The 23,204-nt window shown below is 40.8% G+C and overlaps 2 protein-coding genes and 1 long non-coding RNA gene across 12 annotated transcripts in view; 2 read left to right on the top strand and 1 right to left on the bottom strand.

Annotated features, from left to right (window-relative positions):
- GLRB (glycine receptor beta) overlaps positions 1–3,611 on the top strand; it is a 98,171-nt gene extending 94,560 nt beyond the window's left edge. For all 4 annotated transcript variants that reach the window (XM_051790793.1, XM_051790794.1, XM_051790795.1 and 1 more), the window contains one exon: positions 1,052–3,611. In XM_051790793.1, coding sequence (XP_051646753.1) covers positions 1,052–1,348 — 297 coding nt within the window. In that variant the 3' untranslated portion in view covers positions 1,349–3,611. The remainder of the gene's footprint in view (positions 1–1,051) is intronic.
- Positions 3,361–18,940, bottom strand: LOC127472491 (uncharacterized). Of its 3 annotated transcripts, none has more exons than XR_007905025.1 (3): positions 18,884–18,940; positions 16,423–17,894; positions 3,361–14,782 (listed from the first exon to the last, which is right to left on the bottom strand). It is a non-coding gene; the product is annotated as an uncharacterized LOC127472491 (long non-coding RNA). The 3 variants fall into 3 exon arrangements; XR_007905026.1 differs by lacking the exon at positions 18,884–18,940 and having other exon boundaries at positions 3,361–11,823; positions 14,665–14,782; positions 16,423–18,829; XR_007905024.1 differs by lacking the exon at positions 18,884–18,940 and having other exon boundaries at positions 16,423–18,829.
- A 708-nt stretch (positions 18,941–19,648) lies between these two features.
- GRIA2 (glutamate ionotropic receptor AMPA type subunit 2) overlaps positions 19,649–23,204 on the top strand; it is a 95,838-nt gene continuing 92,282 nt past the window's right edge. For 2 of the 5 annotated variants that reach the window (XM_051790786.1, XM_051790787.1), the window contains exons 1-2: positions 19,649–20,091; positions 20,408–20,548. In XM_051790786.1, coding sequence (XP_051646746.1) covers positions 20,004–20,091; positions 20,408–20,548 — 229 coding nt within the window. In that variant the 5' untranslated portion in view covers positions 19,649–20,003. The remainder of the gene's footprint in view (positions 20,092–20,407; positions 20,549–23,204) is intronic. The other 3 variants (XM_051790788.1, XR_007905023.1, XM_051790789.1) reach the window with 3 other exon arrangements.

Raw genomic sequence — 23,204 nt, 5'->3', positions numbered from 1 at the left:
GTGAACAAATTCATAATCTGTATTCTTTTCCCTTTTTTCCCCTACTTTACTGAGTAGTTCAATTGAAATGAAATTTGGGAGAGGTTTACCCAAGTCACAAAACACAGTGTCTTGCAAGTAGTCTTTAAATCACTTCAAGCTCCCTGAGCAGTGTGAGGTTGGTCCTCCTAGAGATGTGTTGAACTGAGATAAAAGCTTTATAAAGTCTAAGGAAGGAAATATAGGAATCTTTTTTTTTTTCCCCACAAAAAAAAGCCACATGAGTTTGAAAGGCATCAAATAAATTTTTTTTCTGAATGTTCATTATCTATGCCAGAACTGTTGGCTGGTCTGTAACAGACAATGCATAGCACAGTAGTACTTCACCCCCAAGAGTACTGATGGAGCTACAGGAAACATGGGTATTCTGTATTTGGATTTAGATTTCCTGGTTAAACACAGTATATGGATGGCGAGTGCTGAGAACGGTGTCAGATCTGTGTTACTTGTCTTTAAAGAGGCACCAAGTACTGCAGGCACAAAGAAAGTGCCTTCTCGCTATGCAAGGCAGTCACCTTAGGATGAGGTATAGGATCTTTAGCTGGCAACTATTTAGAACCAGAAAAGACTGCATTTAATTGCAAACATTGAATTTTAGGGTTAATTCTGACTATGGCTTCCAGACCTCAGAAAAATGCAAGTATTGAATAGTATCTGTCTTGCAGGTTCATCAGCACAGAACTAATATCCAAAAATACTCCCCACAGAAATATTCCCTCCCCTTCTATCATCCTAAAATGAAGGAGTCTAACTATAGCAGATTGCACAGCATGAGGCATCTTGTGCATGAAAAATCACACAATTATGAATGTTTGGATTAGTTTATATGATTGACTGATCATCCTTAAGTACTTTATAACGTAACCATTCTGCAAATTAGGCTGATGTAATGTATCCCTATCAACAAGTAATTTCCTGTATGTTTGTTTGCAGTGTTCTCTAGCAGCTGCATTAAGTTTGTTAATGGGATGTGGTGAGTACATTGTGATTCCACTCACTCTTTATTTCATAGGTTGGTGAGACCAGATGCAAAAAAGTTTGCACTTCGAAATCTGATCTGAGATCCAATGATTTCAGCATCGTTGGAAGCTTGCCAAGAGATTTTGAATTATCAAATTATGACTGTTATGGGAAGCCCATTGAAGTCAACAATGGGCTCGGGAAATCTCAAGCCAAGAACAACAAGAAGCCTCCTCCTCCCAAGCCTGTCATTCCATCAGCAGCAAAGAGAATTGATCTTTATGCAAGAGCACTGTTCCCTTTTTGCTTCTTGTTCTTCAACGTCATATACTGGTCCATATATTTATGATAAATCTTTTATTTATTTTTTTCATATGTATAAAATATATCCCATTTCATTATCCCTTCCCAGTCATGAAGGCCACTGTGTGAAATTATTTGCATTTGCAAAGCAATATGTTGCATCTTGATGCCGTGCGATTGTACTGAACATATGGCATCTGAAATTTGAATGAAAGCATGACACTGCAATGTCTGTGCTCTGACCAACGTTGTATATAAATGTACAGCACACATCCTGCTTTAGGAATATATATGAAGGACAATGCATACTACGTTATAAAGCTGAATAACGCTCTTCACTTATTAGTAACATACAGAAATTTAAAGTGTTTCTGACAATGAAACTGATGTGCACGTTGAGTATTATTAAAATCAGTATTCTAGTATATGTAGTATTTAACAGCTTTTCTGCTGACTTCCAGAGGGAAAAAAACACCCACCAAACATCTTGTTCTTGTATAATTTTAGATGGCACTGTTGAAGAAAAAGCTAAGATGTAATTCATATTATTTAGACTTTGTAAGCAAAGGCAGCATCAAATAAGCAGATCTTGTCTATGTGGAAAAATAAAGATCAGAGAACTACTAATTTTGTAAAATCAGCTCATTTAGGAAAAAAACCCCAACAATTGTGTCGATGAAGCAGGCACACTTAAGTGCGTGAGAATATGCTGACAATAAAACATTGGGCCAAATATTGATTGCTGTTTCTTTAGGCACAAACTAGATACAATATCTCAAAAACAAACAAGCCACTTTCTAGACTAAAGGTATCAGGAGTTTTAGGGAGGAATCACAAGATGCAGTTCAGCATGAGGTTTGTTATACATTTTTACATTACATTTACATTATTTTGTCCTTCTATAGCATCTGGCAAGTGTGTAAGTCACTTTTTTTTGTTGTTGTTGCATTGGACACATCTGACTTGACTTGTTTTGTTTATCCCCTTGAAAGCTTTCATTTTAAACAAACCAGTTGTCAAGAATGAAATCCTATTTTCACCATTAATTATACCTTTTTCGTTTGTGTGCTAGCTAACACGTAGGAGTGAAAGCATGTCCAAAGGTCTAAGGGGCTAGGACTCTTAAATATATCATGAGCCTCCTGTGGATGCCAGGGTACATCCGTTGTAAGGGCAAGTCATGCGATGAAATGCAGCCTAAAGGAAGCTGCATGTATGTAGGCATCTGAGTAGCGTGTGTTCTCTCAGAACACAGGGACTTGGCCTCGGCCCATGAGAGTGTACACAGAGAAATATGTCTCTGCTTGCAAAGCTGGGGCACCACAGCTAGTTACAACATGTGTACATGTTACTAGTTGCAATATGAAAATAAGGCAGTTCTCACTAACTTTGCAATTCAGAAGAGGAAACATGAGTTACTGGCGCCTCTTGGGCTCAGAAGGGACTAATTTAAATACATGAGGCCTTCCATAGTGTGGAAACAGAAACAGTCCCACTTATGCTACATTTCTGGCATGCCCAGGATGTGCTGAGCCAATGCAGGCCACCACAATCGGACTGTTGCATCACTTGGGTGTTTTCCACCATGAGAATGTTGTCCACATGTGGCAAGCCTGCACAACCAAAAGGTCAAAAGTGGGAATATAAGAAGAGCAATGGCATGCCACACCGGCTTCACTTGGACATCTGGCAGCCCTGCATGTTCCCAGGGCCTCTTCTAACCACTGCCACTTTGTGATCCACAGGCTGGTTGCAACTTATCATGTTTGGGTTGAAGAGATCTGCTCCTCAGAGAATGGTCACGTGTTTTTCACCAGCTCCCTGGCCACTTTCTCATGAGGGTTTCAGGGAGCCACTCTACCAGGTGGCCACAGTTTGTCCTTTGGATTTCTTTATGATCCAAGGAAATGGAAGAAAAATCCCAGCTGTTACTGAGCTGTCTTGAACCAGGGCTGAGGGAAGGGATATCTTAAAGGTCTGCTTCAAAATTTTAATAATTCTTTTGGTTGAAGGTAATTGCAGAATTGTCAAAGACTCCTAAGAAGCAATAAGGAAAAGTATAGGAGAGGAAGGAAGGGAGAGGGAACTTTTATACATACAGAGTGCTATATTTATAGACATTATTTATTCTCATACTTGTATTTTTTCTTACAGTACTGGAAGGCAAGAAAATAATTACCCTGTGTTGGAAATTATATGAATTTTGGAAGATAATTTTCTTGTTGGAACTCTTATTAAATGATTTATCTGTAATTAGTGTCCACATTCTATCTGTAAAATCTCAATTATAAATTTTATTGTTAAATTAATCTTTGTTCCTTCTTGGTTTCCTACTTACTTGATGGCTTTTGTGTTTTATCATAAAACATTTAATCAATAATACACTGTAATTGCTTTCCAACTCACACAAAGGGAAGAAAAAGGAATGCATATTGTTCAGATAAAGGTTTTTTGTTCCTTATAGCACAAAAACTAAGGCCAGAAGCAAAGTTTAACAGCAAATTTGAAACTAAATTTAAAATGAACCAATATCAGAGATAAAGAATTAATTTTCTTTTTACTTACACTAGATAATATTGCAGTATTTGTATTACCTTGGAACATATTAGCTTGTCCTACTGAGCAGTAATAATTGATTTATTTTATTTTTCTTCTTTCCACTAAAGGTCATTGAAAGTTTTGCATGCCACCTTACATTATGGTCCTCCAGCACCCTCTAGTTGTAAAATTCTGCCTGTTGACTGATTTCAAGAATGCGGTGCAAGTACAAAATTGTATAGGCAATATAGGATCTCACCTGACTGTGATAATGTGACAGGAAAAAAACTATTATTAAATTTAAAATAAATGTACATTGAATCAATGTACAGCTATAGAAATTTGCAATGCAGTATGAATTTAAAATTGAAGAAATTAAGACATTCAAGTAGTAGCAAAGATGAAGTTCATGAAGTATACACTAGTAACTAGATTAACCAGTCATGATGTCTGAACAAACCGCATGACAGCAAAATCTGGTTTTGAGGGAGAGGCCATCTGTGTTTCAGCTGACATTTACTTTAAGTTCTGCTGTTTGCTGGTAGGAGAGTTACAAATTTTTGTTCTACCCTTAACATAACCCTTGGTATTTTCTTGGCTCTTAAACCCTTTAGTTATCTTTCTACATTTTTCAGGATTTTAGAACACATTCAAACACTGCATCAGGAATTTCCATGGAGATTAATTAATTCATTTCTTAACTGCGTCCACAAATTTAAGGTAGACAATAAGTAAGGATGTGATTTGAAAAGTATATCTGCTGCTATGTGTTAATTCCCTGTAATCCATACCTCATGTTTGACATCCTGTTTTAGGAGCAGCTCTTTAGTGGCTAATGACACCTCCTCTTTTTTTCAGTTAATTCTGGCTGAGATGGTGTATGTGAGCAGTCTGTCCTTTGAGTGAGGAAAGGAGTTTATTTTTGTAAGTGCAGCGTACAGAAGATTGACTGCTTGGAAACACTGCCAAGCAGCTTTCATTCTTCAAAGTCTTCAAATTAATTTGGACTTGGTAACAGGGTAAAGAGAGAGTGTCTTTAGCACCCTATTACCCATTAAAGAGAAAGTAGCAACACTGCCTTCTGGGGTAGTGCCAATGGGCATGACCACAGTCATTGATCTGGCTCTATAATCATTTAAAGGAAATGCACTTACAAGTAATCTTTATTTAAAATTATTTTACTCTGTAGAGAGACAATACCTTACTTAAGCAGTCTGTTATAGCTGTTAAGGGAATCTATTAAGAGATGTTATAATACAGGTCTCTTCTTCAATTAAAGCAGCTTATCGTTATGGTTACTGAGTGACTTGCAATAAGGATATTTATAGAATAGGTAGCATTAAATTATTTATTTCCAAGGGAGTGCAACCTGAATATATGCAGTGCCAAGTGATTTTTCTGGCTATTGAGATATCGTAGTGCTGCAGTGAGTACAAATGAGGTGTGTAGGAGATAAGGGAATGATAGGACACTCTTACTGATGCTCTAGTATACTAATTCCGGAATTACAGAAGATAATGTGGAAAGAAATTCAGATAAAAAGAGATTGAATAATAGTTTTTTTTGTGTCTACAGTTTAATTTGTGTCTAACAATTTAATTGTTTTGTGTATGAGTTACCTTATTTTTATATAACTATAAAGAATAAATTTTAAAAAAAAGGAAAATTAAACTCATCTTTGGTGCCCAAAAGATACAGAAACTAAGTCTTTTCCTATGAAGCTCTACACTTAATAGTGGAATATACAGGAAAAAATGCACAGTTTAAAGGACATAAATTTCTCATCACTGTGATTTTGTCTACAACATTGTATCAAATCAATCAGAAGCAATCTGGGCTGCTTCCAGCACTCCTTTCTATTCTAACTTATTTGAGAGAGGTGCCTATGCCTCTATCCTGCCTTGCACCTGTCCTCCTTCCACCAATGGGAATGGTGTTGGCAGACATTTAAAATAAACATTACCTGGCTATTTTGACATCTTTCTTAAAGCCTTTCATTGCTATGATTATGTCTGTGCTGCAGTCACTGAAATGCCCACAGCTAATGCAGGCCTATCCAAATTAGCCTTAAACTAAATGTTTTGGGGAGGGCTGGAAACATCACCATGGTGACGGTGAGCTCTGGCTGGGAAGCCTACCTGCTGGCTAGGACAGGAAAAAATATGCTTGGTGTTAACCCCCACTAAGCTTTGTGCTGCCTTGGCTGTTCCGCTCAAACGGTTGGTTTAAAGTTAGCTGGTGTGGGTGTTTATCAGCCCATGCCTGTGAAATGTAGGTGTATGCTGGATGACGCACTATGTGCTAGGACAGAATTGATTCTTCCCACGGGTGATGTGAAAGATGCCACTGTAAAATATTCTCTCTGTGGGTCTTGATGACATATGGGATTTCTGACGTTTAATTTTGTGCACTGACAAGAGCGTTCACTGGCAATTATAAAAAAATGCCAGTTTATTTTCCTGAACCAATGCACACGTGAATGAATGAGTTGGATTCACCCACCTGAGCATGAACGAGGTTGCCTCCTGAGTCTAGGTCATAAGACTATCCCTTTTATGAGCCATTCTGTTTAAAGTCCTTAACTCTAATAGAGGATATTAGATCACAGTCTTTTGAACGAATAATGAGACTAGAGAAACTAGTGAGACTAACAAGACTAAGACTGTATAGGTCTTTTTTGGCTTCCAGATGCCTGTGGATGTCAACCCTGATCTTGAGGGGCACTCCCTGATTACTTTTCAGCATGGGGTTTCTCAACATGTCAGGTTCTGGTTCTCCAGCAACCACTGACTCCCTGCCAAGAGGGGATGTGTTTGAAGGGCCTTCAAGTTTGTCAGTCAACTCATCTTTGTAATATTGAGATACATCTACAAAGTCTGCCTGGCACAATTAACTGTCACACAGAGACAGCAGATGCATTAAGCACGTCTTTTAGTAAAAGAAAATTAATGGTCTTTCCACTTCCTGCATGAAGGTATGATTTACTGTGATGGAGACCAACCAGTAACACAATGTTTGTTACTAAGGATTTCTATCCCACCAGGCAGTTGCTTAGGCCACATATGATACTTTGAAACAAAGAAGTATGGAGACTATGGAGTACAAAGGATAAGGTATTGCATAACTGTTTTCTACCCGATGAGTTCCTGAATCTGTGGCAGTGGATAGTGTGGAGTTTTTCATATATATCTGTGTAGGTCTGTTTCTTTCTAAGAATATTCACAGTGGGAGTCATTTTTCACTTGAGGTAGCAAACAAGGTTTCTGGGACCAAGAAACCCTCCTGAGTATAGCAGGTCAAGTTGTACCATTGCCCCCTGCAAAAACCTTTCAACTCAGAGGAAACCTTCTCTAGCGCCATAAATTGCAAGAAAAACCTCTGCTGAAACTGAGACTGCTGCTGAGAGGAAAAACTGTGTGTAGGCAGCCCCTGAGCTTCCACCTTCTTTCCCTGTAGCATACATCATGATAATCAGCAGGACTGTGTAGCTTTTCTGTTTATCAAGCTTGAGTGATTTCCTTGGCAAAAACTTCATCCATCTTACCGTTCATCTCCTTACAGTAGAGCAAAGACTGTGTGTGTGACTCTAACAGTGTTCATGAAGGCAGGCCAAGTGCTGATGTTCAAGAACAGAGGAACAGTAATATATGAGAAGACCTCGGATACCCTCGTTTCTCAAATTTTGGCATTATCTGTATTATACCATTTCTGTTATGTCCCTATAACTCAGAGTATTGTGATATTTGGATAACATCTCACTACATGCATTATATTTTTGAGTTAAGTGCATTGAATCATGAATTTCCTGTCAAAAGCAGAATATAAAAAAAAAAAAAGTAGTCCATGTGACATTTTTTAAAATGTTGATTTCCTCTATTAACCTTAAAACTTGCATTTGACCCAAAGGCTAGGGAAATAATGTTTCTCAGTGTTTAATAAGCCTTATATTGTCATAACAGATTTATCAATGTCTCAAGCAGATTCATTCTTCCAGATTAATTTATTTGTTTCTTTGACTCCGAAAGGCCAGCTCACTGGAAAACATTAATTTAAATACTGGCTATTTCAAAGGTATAATACTGACAGGAACTGACTGTAAAGACTAATGTTTTTGACCAATACCACTCCAGCATCAGTTTCTGCTTTTGACAAAGCCTGTCTTGCTACCTGCTCCTGCTTCTGACAAATCCTGTTTTACCCCAGCCTACTGGAGGGTGTAAAATCTTTGTAGGCTTTTAAAAATATCTGTCTGATTGTGTCAGCTTCTGAGGCAGCCCTGCTCTCATTATCCTTCTGGATGTGCTTCAGGACCAGTATATTACAGAAGCAATCTTTTTTCAAGCAAATACAAATGATATACAGCATCCACTGTGAGCTATCATCTACTTTGTGGAATTAAACTTTAGTCTTTATTTAATAATTCTTCATATTTTCTAGTTGGTTGTTTCCCGAGGTGAAAACTTCTTAAATAAATAAATTCCTTAAAAGAATAAACAAATGTGCATAATGGCAGGAGAGAATCGCCTCAACCTTGCAGGTTTTCTCTGAACTTAAAGCTCTTGCCTTACTGTGGTCTTAAAGTCAAGAAGGTTTCAGAGGATCTGCTGAAGTCATGATGGCTGCCCTACAGAAGCCTGGACAAGGACAAGAGCCCCTCTCCTTGTAGGACCTGCCCTGTACATCTCTATTCAATGCAAACTGTCCAGAGGAGAACACAGCTGGGTTTCCCAAGTCCTGTGCCTTTGCAATAATGTGTTCATCACATTCACCACTTGATGAGTTTTCTTGCAACAGAGAGGCACTTTCTTTAGAAAATAACAACAATGATGCCATAGTAATATTCCCAGACGCTACAATTTCATGGGAGTGTTTTACACCACTACTGTAGGATATTGCATGTTACGAATTTTACCATGGGAGGTTTTAAACAGCAAGGGCATATCCAAGCTGGCAGCACTTTATTATCTGTTACCCATAAACATGGCTTTATTACTTTATTTGCCATATTCTTCCATAGTCTTCCTATTTCAGGAAAAGCATTTTAAAATGGGAATTTTTCTAAGCATACCACAGCATATTGTGGTTTACTCTATTTTTTTTCCACAGGAGCATAAGGAAGAGATACTGTGTTTTACATTACAGTGCTCTTGCAGAAGCTTTGCTAGTGTCTGTGAAGAAAGTCTTGATGAAATTAAATCGGAAAAAAATTTCATGCAGTGTGCAAATGAAACAGCTAGGAATAAACCCATTTATGCAAGCCTCATGCTGAGAGTCTGATGAGCTTTGACAATTGGAATAAATTATTTTGTCTGAAAGGAGATTCCAGTCTTAAAAGACAGGATAACGTTGAATCTTTCAACAGTTTTCATTTCTCATCTGAAAAGAAAAACTTTATAGAAAAGACCAGGTAGTCTTGTCCATACTGATGTCATATCTGCACACAGCCATCATGCTCTCCTGTAATATGGTCCTTCTGCCAGTTCATGCTGCAAGAATTCAGTTGATGGACTTATTTCTTCTCTGACCAAGCAGTAAAAGAACTGCTGTTGTCTGACTGCGCATGGAGCACAGCTGAGGGCACGGCTCCATGTGCAGCCCAAGTCCAGACATCATAGGTAAGTGATGGTCTGTAGCTAAACACAGTACCCAGTAAGAAGAGGCAAGTGTCTCTTCCCCAGATCTCCAGTGCAAGTTTGGCAGATTATTTCCTCTATTTTCTTATGTTCCTCTGCACTGACAGAAGACAACAAGGTGGCTTTCTCTTGCTCTAGATATCTTTTGTATAGATTGGATGTGGCTGGGGCAAAAAATTTTCTGTTTCTATAAGTTGTATAATGCCTTAAGGCACTACTTTAATGCACACAAATAGTAATAAATAGTCATTATTAATCATAGATTCAGTGACATACAGTAGTGATATCTGGATTTGGATTCTCCCAGTCTTAACATTTCTGAAAGCAGTCTGGCTCTGATTTCAAGTGCCTGATATTCCCCCTTGTTTACATTGGCTTTACACTATAATTTTTCTGATTTATAGTCAGAGGAGAATCAAACCCATGTGCATGTACACATTCTTTCCTTTAATATTGCTTCTCTCTGACATCTAAAGAAGATGTTTAAAATAACCTCACAGTTCCTTGCTTGCATCCAAATTCTGCAGAAGATTCTGCAGAGTAACAAAGGAGGAAGTTGTAGCTTTTAAAATTATATATATATTCATTTATAAATTAATTTAAATAAGCATAAATATCTATATTTAATATAATGACATTCTTAGGAATAAACCTTCATGAAAATAGCATGTTACAATTTTGTAAGTTACCAGTATTTTCCCCTTTTATTATTACTATTGTTTAGTTTGGCAAGTATTTGCAAAGTACATCCATATCATACCATGTATTTTTTCAGTTTCCTGTAAAATAAATCATCCCCTGCCATGACACAGAGTGAGCCACGGGATAATAAATCACATACTGGAGTAGCTCCTTCAATTGCAAATTCAGAACAAGTGTTGTAACATACAATGTACAACAATGTCCTCTTTTTTAAAGAAAATGGATTATTATTTTGTATCTAATATTTTATTAGGTTGCTAATGTGAGTAATTATGTATAGTAATTAATATCTTAATTACTAGGAAATAAATTAATAAAAGTGATACAGAATAATACGGATATGTTTCTGGGGTTTGTTAGCTAAATCTTTGAGGTGGGAAGTTCCAGTTAGGCACTACAGTCTGTCATTTATGGAATGTCATCCAACAGCAGTGTAGATAGAATCACCTGGGGATTGTTTTATACACAGAAAGTTAAAAGCGAGTGCCACACATCTGTCTGACTCACAGATTGCCTACTGCTGGGTTGTCTTTCATGGTTGACATTCAAAAGGAAAGCAGGGGAAGCCCATGAAGGGTGGTATTTTCAATCCATTTAGCCTCACTTTCATTTCATGGGGTATTAGTGTAATTGATTATCCATATGTATCACACAACCATTTGTCAATAACACCAAATTGTCTGTTCTTCTAATGAGGCACTGAATTGAGATGAACTATAATTAATAAAATTATAAAATAATCAGATGATGAATGGAGAAAATTCCACTCTGAAGTGAAACATTTATTCTGCAGACTATTTATGTGCAGTGCTGCAAGAAGCAAGGAAAGAAGCAATATTGCAATCTGCTATCTTGTTCAGCAGTAGTGCTTGGAGTGCTGGTGTGATCTGTGATTTTCCTTAACTGCCTCAAATAACAACTCTTCCTGTTGTGAAGAAAATCTGAAGAATATATTGCTACTATTCTGGTATTAAAACATCAGTAAGAACTCAATGATTCTGGATACATGTTTGAGGCAAGAAGTTTCTGATCTTTTTATGTTTCCCTAGGTTTTTCAAAAGGAAATCTTGTGTGTTTTCGGTAAGCTCATTTCATTGCTTTTGACGTTTATTTGCTACAGCTGACCAACCTCTAAAATTAAGGTTCTATTTTGTTAGTCTTACTAAAACCACAGGGAGCCAGCAGAATGCAGGCAAATATTGGTGAGGGTTCTCCTGCAGAAAATGCCTTTCAGTGTTCTTATTTATGTCAGATACCATCAACAAAGACTTTTTAATAATTTTAATTATGGAAAGTGAATTCATTAGATCACAACAGAAGATCTGCTTGATTTAACAGAAAAGCATTAATACTATATGCACAGTAGCTGTAACCGGTACTGACAAGTTGGGTACAACCAGGATTTGGGAGAGATGATGTATCCCTGTCATTGGCCCACATATTCCCTGCTGTGGCATAAATCCTCTCTCTCTCCATGTTATCCTTCGTAGCTAGTTTACGCTTAGGACAGTGATGTTTCCAAGTTCAAGGTTGGGTTGTTGTTATGTGCTTTTAACTACGATTTTTGAACTGCCCTGGAGACTGCAACAGCTCATCTCTTCATTTTTTAGCCCCTGATGCATTTATACATTGTTCTGTGTATGTGGCCCTGTAGTGGAAGGAAACCAGAAATTTAAAATTGTTCAGACCCCAGCTACCTGTGCACATCACCTCCACGTGTGCGTCTTATTAAGGGCAATGCAATTTGCAAGGAACAAGGTCAGTCTCAGATTAAATGGAAACTCCATAGACCACCAGTAATGGCTAGCAGTTAATCTGTATAACTTTCCAATACAGCACAAATGAAGTTTCAGTAAAGATAAGCAGCATCATTTTTTTTGTCTTTAATGTCACAAATATTAGCTGGAACTTTTCTACTATAAGCTCTCATATTAAACCCTATATTTAAAGCAATTATACAGTTAGAAGAATGCTATTTCCTGCACATTTACTATGAAGAAGATGTATTTCTAGTACAAACGATGTAATTAAGTGCCTTGTAAGAATTGGTTACTTTTATCTTAAATTTCTAGTTTGCTTTTTTTCCTTCTGTAGAAGCTTGCCATTAATGCAACACTATTGCAACTAATCTCTGGGAAGATATACCAATGCAGAGGTGAAAGTAAAAATAACTTTGCTGTGAACTAGTTCTGTGACTGAACCACTGAAGTGGTTTTTCAGAACTAAAAATAAACTTCTGTTGAGCAGAACTCTGTACATTTCCATGATAACTCAAGCAAGCTGTTTCTTGACAAAATTGTTTTCCTAAAATAAAAATTACTGATGTCAAACAGGTACATGGTGAACCCAAATGAAAATTCTGTTGTGGAAAGATCATAATGATAAGGATAAGGGAGCTGATGTTTCAAATCACAACAGTCCTTTTAATCTTATATCCGATTTTGATGATATTTTTAAAAGTATAGTGTAAAATGCCTGCAGTGAGTAATTGGACAAAACAATCTTTTGGATATTTCCTGAAGGAAGAAATTATTATCTTGTCTCATGCAATTCTATCTGTTCCTTCAACTTACTTTTAATGTTGCTAAGTACTTGAACTCCATAGTATAATTTCTGCCACAATATGTCTCTTACTGATTTTTGCCTTAAAATACATTATTTAAACATTTGCTGGAGATTTTTTGTATTATTGATATATTTTTAATTTTTTTCCCTGAAAATTGTAGCAGAGACCATTTGACTGATCAATGTCTAAGCTCTTACTCACTGTATCTTAAATTTCACTCTATTTTCCCATTGACAGAAGCCCTGAGAAAATTATAAAACTAGAAAAGTGATCTAAATAAAATGCACTGTAATAACATAACCATTTTTAAACTAAATCCATAGCATGAACATGTGTTTTTTTAAAAGAAGGTTTGTGGGGCTTTTTTTTATTTTTAAAATTAAATTTAAAAAAAAAAAATGAAGCTTTGCACAATTTGCTTATAAATGAATTTATGTCCTAATTCTCAGTTACCTATGGACACATTTAACCATGTTACATTGCCAGTTCAATGTGAATTGGCTGACTGTGACTAGTGGCATTGATACAGGTGGAACCTGATGCCTGTGTGCCTTCTGATATTGTTGTAAGGTTCAAAAGGGAAACACCCCTACAGAAGAAGAAAAATGGAGCTTTCATTTACTCTCCTGGTGACTGCAGTGAATTTTGTTCTCCTTCACTGTGGAGGGAGCAGAAAAGCAGCCTGTTACTCTCATATATCTCCCCATGCTGACAGCTAGCCAAATTGCCTGTGCTCCACCGAGCAGCCTGGAACTGGGCTCCCAGCACCAAGGGATGGAGGAGGTGGCACACTACCCTCTCCCCCTCCCCAGTGTTGGCCTCTGATGGGTTTGGTCTCCAGGCCAAAATCAGGATTAGCCCTGGCATTGCCATTTCAGCTTCCCTGCTTGTTCAAAAAGCTCTTGGTCTCAAAGCCTTGTGCAAAGGATGTGAACAAGATTGTACAAAAACTGTTTCAGACAAGAAGTTAAGAAAGAGAGATTCACTCCAGCACTGTGGAATGTTATGAGAAGCTGTCTTCCTTGGATTAAGGAGTTTAGTGGTTAGTTCTGCTGTAGTGGAAAGCATCTTTGCAAAGCTTATGTGAATACTACCCTGAATCCTGTGCGAGGTCATAAAACAAATTATAGTGTTGATTAGCATGCAAAGCCACTGTCAGAACTTCCATTCTCAATAGGAGTCCAGTGTTCATGAACTAATTTTAGATGTTGGGATACAAAAAGAAATCGAGTAGCTGACGCTCATCAGATTTGCAACAGGTTCAAATTTGAAAAAGATCAGCTGATTTCTCCAAGTTTCTAAGGTAAATGGAGTAGGCATATATTTTATGAATAGTTTTTATGTATGAATGAAACATTAAACCAAGAACGTGCCTTCCCCACACTGAGAATGACCATTACACAGTCCATTTCCCATGGGCTGGTGTTTGCCCAGTGTTCTTGTTCAAAATTCTACCTCTGGACACTCACTACAACAGCAGAAACAACTTCGTACAAATATTCATAAAGTTAAGTGCAGCTGTAAGGAGTGTGTGAGCAAGCATATACAAGGGTTTTACTATCACTGGCACATATTAGCCTTGGGTTTCAATCCGTCTGCATTTGTAGATCCCAAGCTGCTTCTCAGTGTCATTGCCTGGGATTCCAAAGATATGAGATCATCACATGGTGATGATTCTTGAGGGAAAAAACACCTAGTTTTCAGGAAATTCCTTCTGTTGTGCAGAAAAAAGTTTCAAGTCACAAGTGAATAGAAATCAGAGAGTGAGTAACACTGAAAGTATACCCCAGATATGTCAGTAGAGAACAGACTGTTAACATTCTTGTCAGCTTGTATTTGCCTTTTAACATTTTAGCGTGTTGTTTATGAATGCAGGGAAGTGAGGTGATTTGACAAGTACTGGCAATTTGACAAGTACCATACCTCAGCAGAGAACAGTCCACCAGTATATAAAATCCGATGTCTTCATCATCTCCAAAGGGCTTTTCATTCTGAATAATGAAGCAATACATTTCTCGCAGGTGACAGAAAAGGTGCAAGGCTAAAGAAGAATTTCAATGATTAAGAAATGACCTGAAAAATGGTTTTAAGGTTGATATTTCAAACACAGATGCTGGCATGGAAAAAGGAATAAGAACAAGATGAGAATAAAAAACAACACTGGAGTCAAGGCTGGCATTACTTGTGGAACAGATGGGAGAGGTGGCAGATGAAAAGAGAGAGGATCAAGGCTGACTATTATAGTCGAAAGTAAAAACCCAACACATTTGAATTAGCTGTGCTCCACAGGGGGAATTGGGAAGGTAAAATCAAAATAACCACAGAGAAAAAGACATTTTGATGGCAATGCATTGGAAAACCAGATGGAAATCAGGCAAGGAAGGAGACAGCAAAGAAGATGAGAGGTAGCAGGTAGGCAGGGAAAAATTAGGACAGGGATAAGAAATGTATCCCTTGGGTCTGAGACAAAGCAATAGAAGTTTTTATATCATTGGAAGAAAAAAGAAGATATTGCCAGATGAGACTCGTGGATTCAGCATGCATAGTCTAATCTGAAAGTGTTTCTTTTATCCTTTTCCAGAGGCTTAATAATGTAATTTGCTATAATCTCAGTAGAAAAAAATTGAAGTAATCTATAGCAGATTTTCCACACACAGAGTTAATTCAGCATATACTTAAGTGACTTTACTGGCAAAATAGATATAACACTTCTTGCAAAAAGCAAGAATGCAAGTAGCTTAAATAAATATAGTCAATCCCAAATTGCTATAAATTTCTTACAGTGTAACCACTGTAGTTAACTGCAGTTAACAAACTGCACTGTCACAGCTACAGCTGCACAGCAAAGAGAAGTGAAAGCTGTACGACTATTACTAATTATTTTACATTAGTTGTACCACAGGGTAGTGATGTTGCTTTTTTCATCATCAGAGTCACATAATAGGAGGCAGCATAAGCTATTCCTTAGAGTGTGCCCTCCCCGGGTATATGTACCATTAATGGGAACAGTACATGTTTGCTTATCAGAAGAGGAAGCAGAATGAGCATGGAAGATCAGAACGTACTTTTTATTTTTAAAAAGACTCTTGAGATCCAGAATGAACATATGGGACTATACGCTTTGAGAAAGACTTGGAACTTGGAACTTTCATTTGTGTTTCCTTTTTACTTACACCCACGAGTATTTGCAAAAATTCTGCAGATTTCAAAAATCCAAAGACAACAATCTTTTGAAGGTAGTATTTATTGATTGGCCATGAAATCAGAGTATTCATTCATTGGTACAGCATTTTTGCATTTTACAAAATCTACACATTTTATGATTTTTTTATAATGAAAAAGATAATGAAAATAATTCTGAATATAAACCCCAAATATTGATAGCATAAAAGTCCAAAAGGACTCACTATAACCATTCAGTTGAGCCAAGGGCCTTCTCAGAATCTAACTTTTTTCAACAAAGATTTTTAGAAAAGAGTCTGATTCTAACTGAGCATTTTTCAGAGTTGAGGAATTAATTATGCTGCTCAACACGTGACTGCATGGTCAATGACACATTATGAAAAGAGCAGAACAAAAGATAAACTGTAGTTCTAATCTGAATGTGATGAATATCGGCATTTAACAACTGAGATTTTTACTCCATCTATCTCCTCAAATGCTTTATATTATCAAACTTACTGTTCTGAAGCATGTACTCCATGTCATCAAGCCACTCCTGAACTATCTTTCTGACAAGTATATGGAGTGATCGCTAAATATTTCTGAGCACAAGGAAAAAATTTCCAGTTCTTCAGTCATTTCCAAGTTTCTTTGCATGTCTCATATGCACCTGCTCAAACATGTGAACATTTAGTTGAACTGGTTGAGTGAGACAGTGTCACTGTCTCAACCAGGATTGTGCCAGGATAAATTGCAGAGGAAATGTATTCCTGATAAATTCATATTTTACTTCTGATTAGCATGTATACCAACCTTATTAGCTTCCTCACCCAATTTTTAGCTTTCTCACTCTACCTTACATTCAGAATATTGTCCATTAGAACCTGTTAAATCAAGCATAGCCATGATCGAATCCTGCATTCTTTGCAAAAAATAGCAAACCTCTCCTGGAGTTCTACGGAATCATGATTAAGCACTTAGGCTTTTCAGGGCTCTGACATCTTATTATTTGATATCTGGCCTTCTGTCATCCGCCATTGTTTTCAGTATTATTATATTGCTATGTTCCTTTCAACAAGAGATTGATGCTTATTATTAACAGTCCCCCTGTTGATGCTTTGTTCAGATTCCAAACTAATGCATTTTTATATGAGCTTCTATCATGGATTTAAAAGAATGCATATAAGAATATAATCTTCTGTTTTTAAATTACAGTCCTTACTTACCTCTTGCTAGATTCTTTTCCCTTGTGCAAAAAGTATTGAATGTGATTTCCAGTAATGTAATCTGATTTTCTCATGCACAGTGTTAATGCGTATGTCTATTCTTAGTACATGGTCATAAATTACGATCATCTACAAATTTCTTTTTTCTCCTTTGCCTGTTTTCATCTTTTCAATTAGCATAGGATTGTTATAAAAAAAATAGAAAGTTGAAGAAGGGCTTCTTTTATTGTTAGCATTTTTCACTATTATTAAATTCTGATTAATCTGTTTTCTTGCTGACTGACTAGTCCATGCTGTCCTTTTGTACTTACTCATATGAAACTGAGCACATTTCTTTTTCTCTGGCACACCAACAGTAGAATATGGCCATACAGTTAGACATTTTTTTCTACATGTTCTGACACGATGATACAAATTTGAAATACTACACGCATATACATCATTCTACATTATATATACATATACATGCTCACAATTCTAAAATGGAAAAATATGCTTTAGAAAATCAACAGCCAGGGCAATATCAGTTTGGATTGCCAGGGCAGCAGTTATTAACTCACCACAAATAATCTGTACAGAACACTCAGCTGTAATTGGTAATTAACTTCTTACTTGGATTGCTTTCATTGTACCTACCTGCTATGCTATCTTCTGCAGGTCTTTAACTTGAAAGGTGTAGCAAGGGCACTGGCATGACAGAAATTGGGCTCAGGACCTTCATCTATAAACTGTTTGACTCAGGTAAGGTTGCTTATTCTGTAGCACCTAGTACAGTGAGATCCAAACTTAGTGCAACATTTACCTGTGCTTTAGTATAAACAATAAAATAACATTTTACTGTCTAAGCAGGTAAAACATGCATCATCAAGAATTATTCTTACTGTGTCTGTCACACAGTGATGCACATGTGGAATGGCTCTGTTCTCTATGACACACACACACAAAAAACCCAAATAAAAAAAAAGCAAAATAAAAAACCACAACGCCCCAAACAACAGTTTAGAGATTTAAATGTTTTCCATAACTGTAAATATGATTACTTAAAAATCCTTCTAGATCCTTCCAGATTTCATTTTTTATTTTGTGTCATCGTTTTTATATTTTAGTTTATTATGTAGCTGTAATGTATATTAGCAAATATGATTTTTTGGTTTATTATAACAAAATAAAATCTTGCATCTCAGAAATTTGCTTCATTTTAACCTCATTTTTTATACAGAAGAGGTTTCTTTAGACCTCGGCAGAAAAAAAAATGATTTATCTGTGCTCCTGTTAAAGATTGGCAGTATTACTCTAAAGTATTTATTAAAAGTAAATTCCTCTATATCTCATTTTCCAGGGCACAGTGAGGACTTCCTGAATACAAGGTTTTCTCTGATAGCTTAATCTGTTGATTGACACAGTGACACTCTTTGCTCCTTTCACAGAACTGAGCAGTAGGTTTTACCATGGAGCACCAAACCTGACTTTTGGGAGGGACCAGGCTGGGGGAGAGAGCAAGGAAGGGCAGTATCCACCCAGATAGGGCCATAGGGGCTATATACTCATGATGTTAAAGCTCTCTGTCTTTTTCAGGCTCACCTATTGTTGTGGGAGAGAGAGAGAGAGAGAGAGAGATTTGATTACACAAGTACAGACAGAAGCTAGTACAGAATTTCATGGTGAAATGACTCAAAGGAAACAAAACTCATCATCAATTAGTGATTGGTAAAGGGCCTCAAAATGCCTACTTCCTATGTGTTCAGGATATGTACTCATATCGACATCTGAATATCTGAAGCTTTGAGACCCTCTTCCTGGAAAGGAGAATCATGATAATTTAATAACTAAGAAAAAAAAAAAAAAAGAAAAAAAGGGAAATGCAATGCAAGATCAGTATCCTTTCCTGCCTGGAATTTCCCATCTTTGTTAACAAAAAATAAATTAATTAACAAATATGCTAGCAGATGATAATTTAGTAGCAAACTCATTGTCATGGTCACAGTAATGCTACACTGCCTATTCTTCTACAAGATGTGTGTGTGTGTGTGTGTCTGTGTGGTGCACAGCGACAGACTTCGTGCCAAACTGAGAAATGTTAAATTTAGCTTGCAGTAAATAGCATGTCTAGCTAATACAGCTGGAACCCATCTTGGAAAAGAAAAAACCCCACAAATCCCCATTATGCATGAAAATGAAATATCTGAATAGTTTTAACCCTTCCTGCATATTAACTACCGCGGTTTGGGTTCAGTAGATATATATATATATATGTGTATATATATACACATATGCTTTTCAGGTGTATTTGGAAGGAGAGTACCTCCTGGAGAGGGCTCTGAAATAACTAACTAATCAATCCGAACGATCCGAGGCCGCTGTCCGCGGTGCTGAAGGTTGGCGGCCGCGCGCCGCGGGCGCGCGCAGGGGCGGGGCGCGGCGGCGGAGGGGGCGCGGCGGGCGCGCTCCCGCCGGGCTCGGAACCGCGCAGGCGCCGCCGCCGCCGCCGCCTCGCCCGGTGCGCCGCCCGCCCGTTGAGTGCGAGGGAGCGCGGGCGAGCGCGTGCCAGGGCAGCGCCGGGCCGGGCCGGGCGGCGGGAGCGCAGCGGGCACTGCCGGCACCTCCATCCCCTCCATCCCCTCCATCCCGCTTAGCGCCGGAGCCAGCAGCAGCACCGGAGCGGCGGCGGCGGCAGCTCGTACAAGCGGCTTCTCCTGCGTCTGCCCCGGGGCTCTTTTCGTTCCTTCCCCTCCCGCGGCCGGCTTGCTCCCTCCGGCCGCTCGCCCGGAGCGCACGGAATCTAATTTGCTGACGAGCGCGTTCCGCGGAGGAGAAGCAGGAGGAAGAAGAAAAGGCTGTTTCCGTGGCTTTGTGGATGCTCTACTTTTCCTGGAAATGCAAAAGATTATGCATATTTCTGTCTTCCTGGCTCCTGTGTTGTGGGGACTGATCTGGGGGGTCAATTCTAACAGCATACAGATCGGTAGGTGCCCGCATGCGGGGGGGGACCCCTCTGCCAGCGGATCTCCCGATCCCTCATCCCCACCAGTGTCACTCGGGCGTTCCTGTCATGTCGCCGCGTACCCAGTCCCACCGCGGTGCCCGCCAGGCGCCAGCGAGGTCCCCTCGCCTTCCCCCGGCCTCACCACCCAGCCCCCGCGCCCCCAGGCGCGGGTCGGACCCGCCGCCGGGGCCGCTCCGGCAGCGGCGCCCACCGGCGCTCAGCCCAGCCCAGCCCAGCCCCGCGCCGGGCACAGACGGGGCACCCGCCCGCCTGACGCGTGTGTGTTTCCCTGCAGGGGGGCTGTTCCCGAGGGGCGCCGATCAGGAGTACAGCGCATTTCGGGTAGGGATGGTTCAGTTTTCCACCTCGGAGTTCAGGCTGACTCCCCACATCGACAACCTGGAGGTGGCCAACAGCTTCGCCGTAACCAACGCCTGTGAGTAGCGGGCACCGCCAGCCTGCCGTGGCGGCGGGGGCGGGGCGGCTGCGGGCGGCGCGGCGAGGGTGGGTGTGTGGGTGTGTATGCGGGATGCAGGCAGTGTGCGGGTGTGTGTGTGTGTGTGTGTGTGTGCGCGGCGGTGCGGTGCCGGGGGCGTGCGGTGCCGGAGGGGAGCTGCACCGCCACCGGGCGGGTGCGGGAGCGCCCGGCCCCGTGGGAACGGGGCGCGGGCTCTCCGTGCCCCCCCCAGCCCTCCGAGAGGTGTAAAATGGTTCCCGCGGCTCTCTCCGCACGTTACATAAGGCTGCGCGGCCCCGGGGCCGCCCGCAGCGCTCCCCCGCCGCCCCGGGGCTGCCCGCGGGATGCGGAGCCACCCTGTTACCGGCGCGAGCCGGGCCGCTGCCCCCTCCCGACAGCAGCCGAGGGGGTGCGGTGCGGGCGGCTGAGGGGCGATCAGCCATTTTACGCCGCACGGTGCTGCGGGCTCCATCTCTCCATCTCGCCGCCCGCTCACCCCCGCCTGGTGCGCTCGTGGGAGGCCCCGCTGTCCGCCCGCTCGGCCTCGCCGGGAGCCCGCCGCCCCCGCGGCTCTGCCGGCGGGTCCGTGCCCCGGCTCCGCCCCCGGCGAGGCTGCACGCGTGCCGCGGGCGCGGGGCACATGCGTTGCTCGGCGGGCGATGGGGAAGGCGGGGCGGGGCAGCGCGGTCGTGGTAGCGCGAAGACAGGAGCCCTCGGGAGGGGCGGCGGGACCGCAGCGATGTTCGCTGCTGCCTCCCGTCGTTCGACGGCTGCCCGCGCCCGCGGCCTGGCGGGTGCCGTGGGACCCCGCGGCGGGGCTGGCCAGGCGTGCGGGGAGGGGCAGCGAGGGGCTGCGGGCGCTTCCCGTACCGGTGGTGAGAGCGGTGAGCTGAGGCCAGCGTTCCCAGGGCGAGGAGGGGCGCCCGGCATTCCCCCGCTGCCCTCCCTGCCACACGTGTCCGTTTCAAGCGAAACCGGGGTCCCTACAGCGGCGAGCGCAGCGAGGAGTGGGGAGCCCGCTTGGTGCCGTGCCGGCCGCTCCTGCCCAGCCGCGGCTCGTCGGCCGCCCGCGCTGCGCTCCCCTGAGGCATTTTCCCCTGCCTCCTGGGAAAAAAGATGTAAGGGACACTGAATCTGGGGGCTGTCAGCGGGGCAATTTTCTTCCATTGGAGACAATTTTTTTTCCCCCTCCCTTCCCCGATTCAGCTACGTTATGGTAGGTGCGGTGGTGCTGAAAAGGGGCGGCTCAGCACAGACGCTGGAGTAGGTGGTACAAGAGCTCAACGCAAGGAGCTTTCATTGGAATGTGTGAGGATAGGAGAATATAGCATACATAGCTGAAGGCAGAAAAGGTCAGACCATGTAATCAGCCACAGTAATGCTACGTTGTTAATCTTCGCAAACTGCTTGGACAGTTCTCGATTTCTTAGGTAGGGGTGGTTTACATCAACTAGAACTGCATGTGGTCCCTGTTTGCAGATTATGTTACTGGGCCTGTTCATGAAGTGAGTGTAGCAATCTAGATGGAAATCTGCAAAAATGTTACGGATTTTTCTGTGTTTCTCAATTCTTTGAAGACAATGAAATCCTGAAAATTGTGCCAAATGCAGATTTTTTTTTTCTACTAATATTAGAGACAAGCACTACCACCTTGTCTTTGAGAAGGTCAAGGTTGCATATTTTTTTGTCCAAGCCTGTCAAGTTTTCTTAATCAGCATTTGTGTGCTTGCATTAGCCTTTGTCTTGTCTTTGGAGAACTCTTTACAATACTCAGATAATATGTGTAGGCTGTAGACTGCAGTGGTGGACTTTGAAACTTCCAGCAGAAGGGAGATACTGTCCATGTTTTGGATTTCCCTTTGTCTGAACCTTGTCCAAGGCTTCAGTTTTCAAGCAGTTTGAAGAGCAACAAATTAAGATGTGAATATGTACTTGTGGGTTTTGTCACCTTGGTCACCACTGGTGGTTTAGTCATTTTGTGCATTGGATTTGACTAGTGAAGCATATGCTAAAAATATGTATGGTATCTCCTCATTTACCTTCCCAAGAGGGTTTTATTGGAGAACAAGGAGTTCTGAAGACAGATATTTGCTGTACAAGTAGAATTAGGAGTTGATTGCAGAGCACTACATTCACAAATGGTTAAGAAGGATCCATCTTTTTTTGTCCCCTTTATGCTTATTCTCATTTGAAATTCTAAACATTCTGCAGGTTGGTTTTGTTAGGATTTTTGGGGGGAGAGGTTTGGTTTGTTTGGGGTTTTTTTTGTTCTTTTTTCTTTTAGTATGCAAAGAATCTGTGTCCAAAACCAGCACTATCAAACAATGCAGGTGTAAAGGAAGGTCACAGAAATGTAGGATAATACGAAATGGAAAATGCTTCAGTATTTACCCAGGTATTTCACTCTAGCAAGGTGATTTTCCTTCACAAAAATGTAGTGGCAGGCTTATACCATAATAGAAGTGATGACCTTTCTCTGCCCCAAATCGACCACCGAATTATTTTGGCTCTTGATTTAAGCCCCTGAGCCAGCCCTGTTTCAGGCTGCAGAAGCTCAGGATGATGGTGTGGGAGAGGCAGGATGCAGCCCTGCACCCCAGATGGGGTAGCTGCCGGTCCCAACCTGGCACCTGCA

Source organism: Manacus candei, unplaced genomic scaffold, assembly GCF_025592945.1.
Source record: "Manacus candei isolate 608988 ecotype Guabito, Panama unplaced genomic scaffold, ASM2559294v1 h1tg000028l, whole genome shotgun sequence".
Classification (NCBI taxonomy): domain Eukaryota; kingdom Metazoa; phylum Chordata; class Aves; order Passeriformes; family Pipridae; genus Manacus; species Manacus candei.
This window is presented reverse-complemented; position numbering and strand designations above follow the sequence as displayed.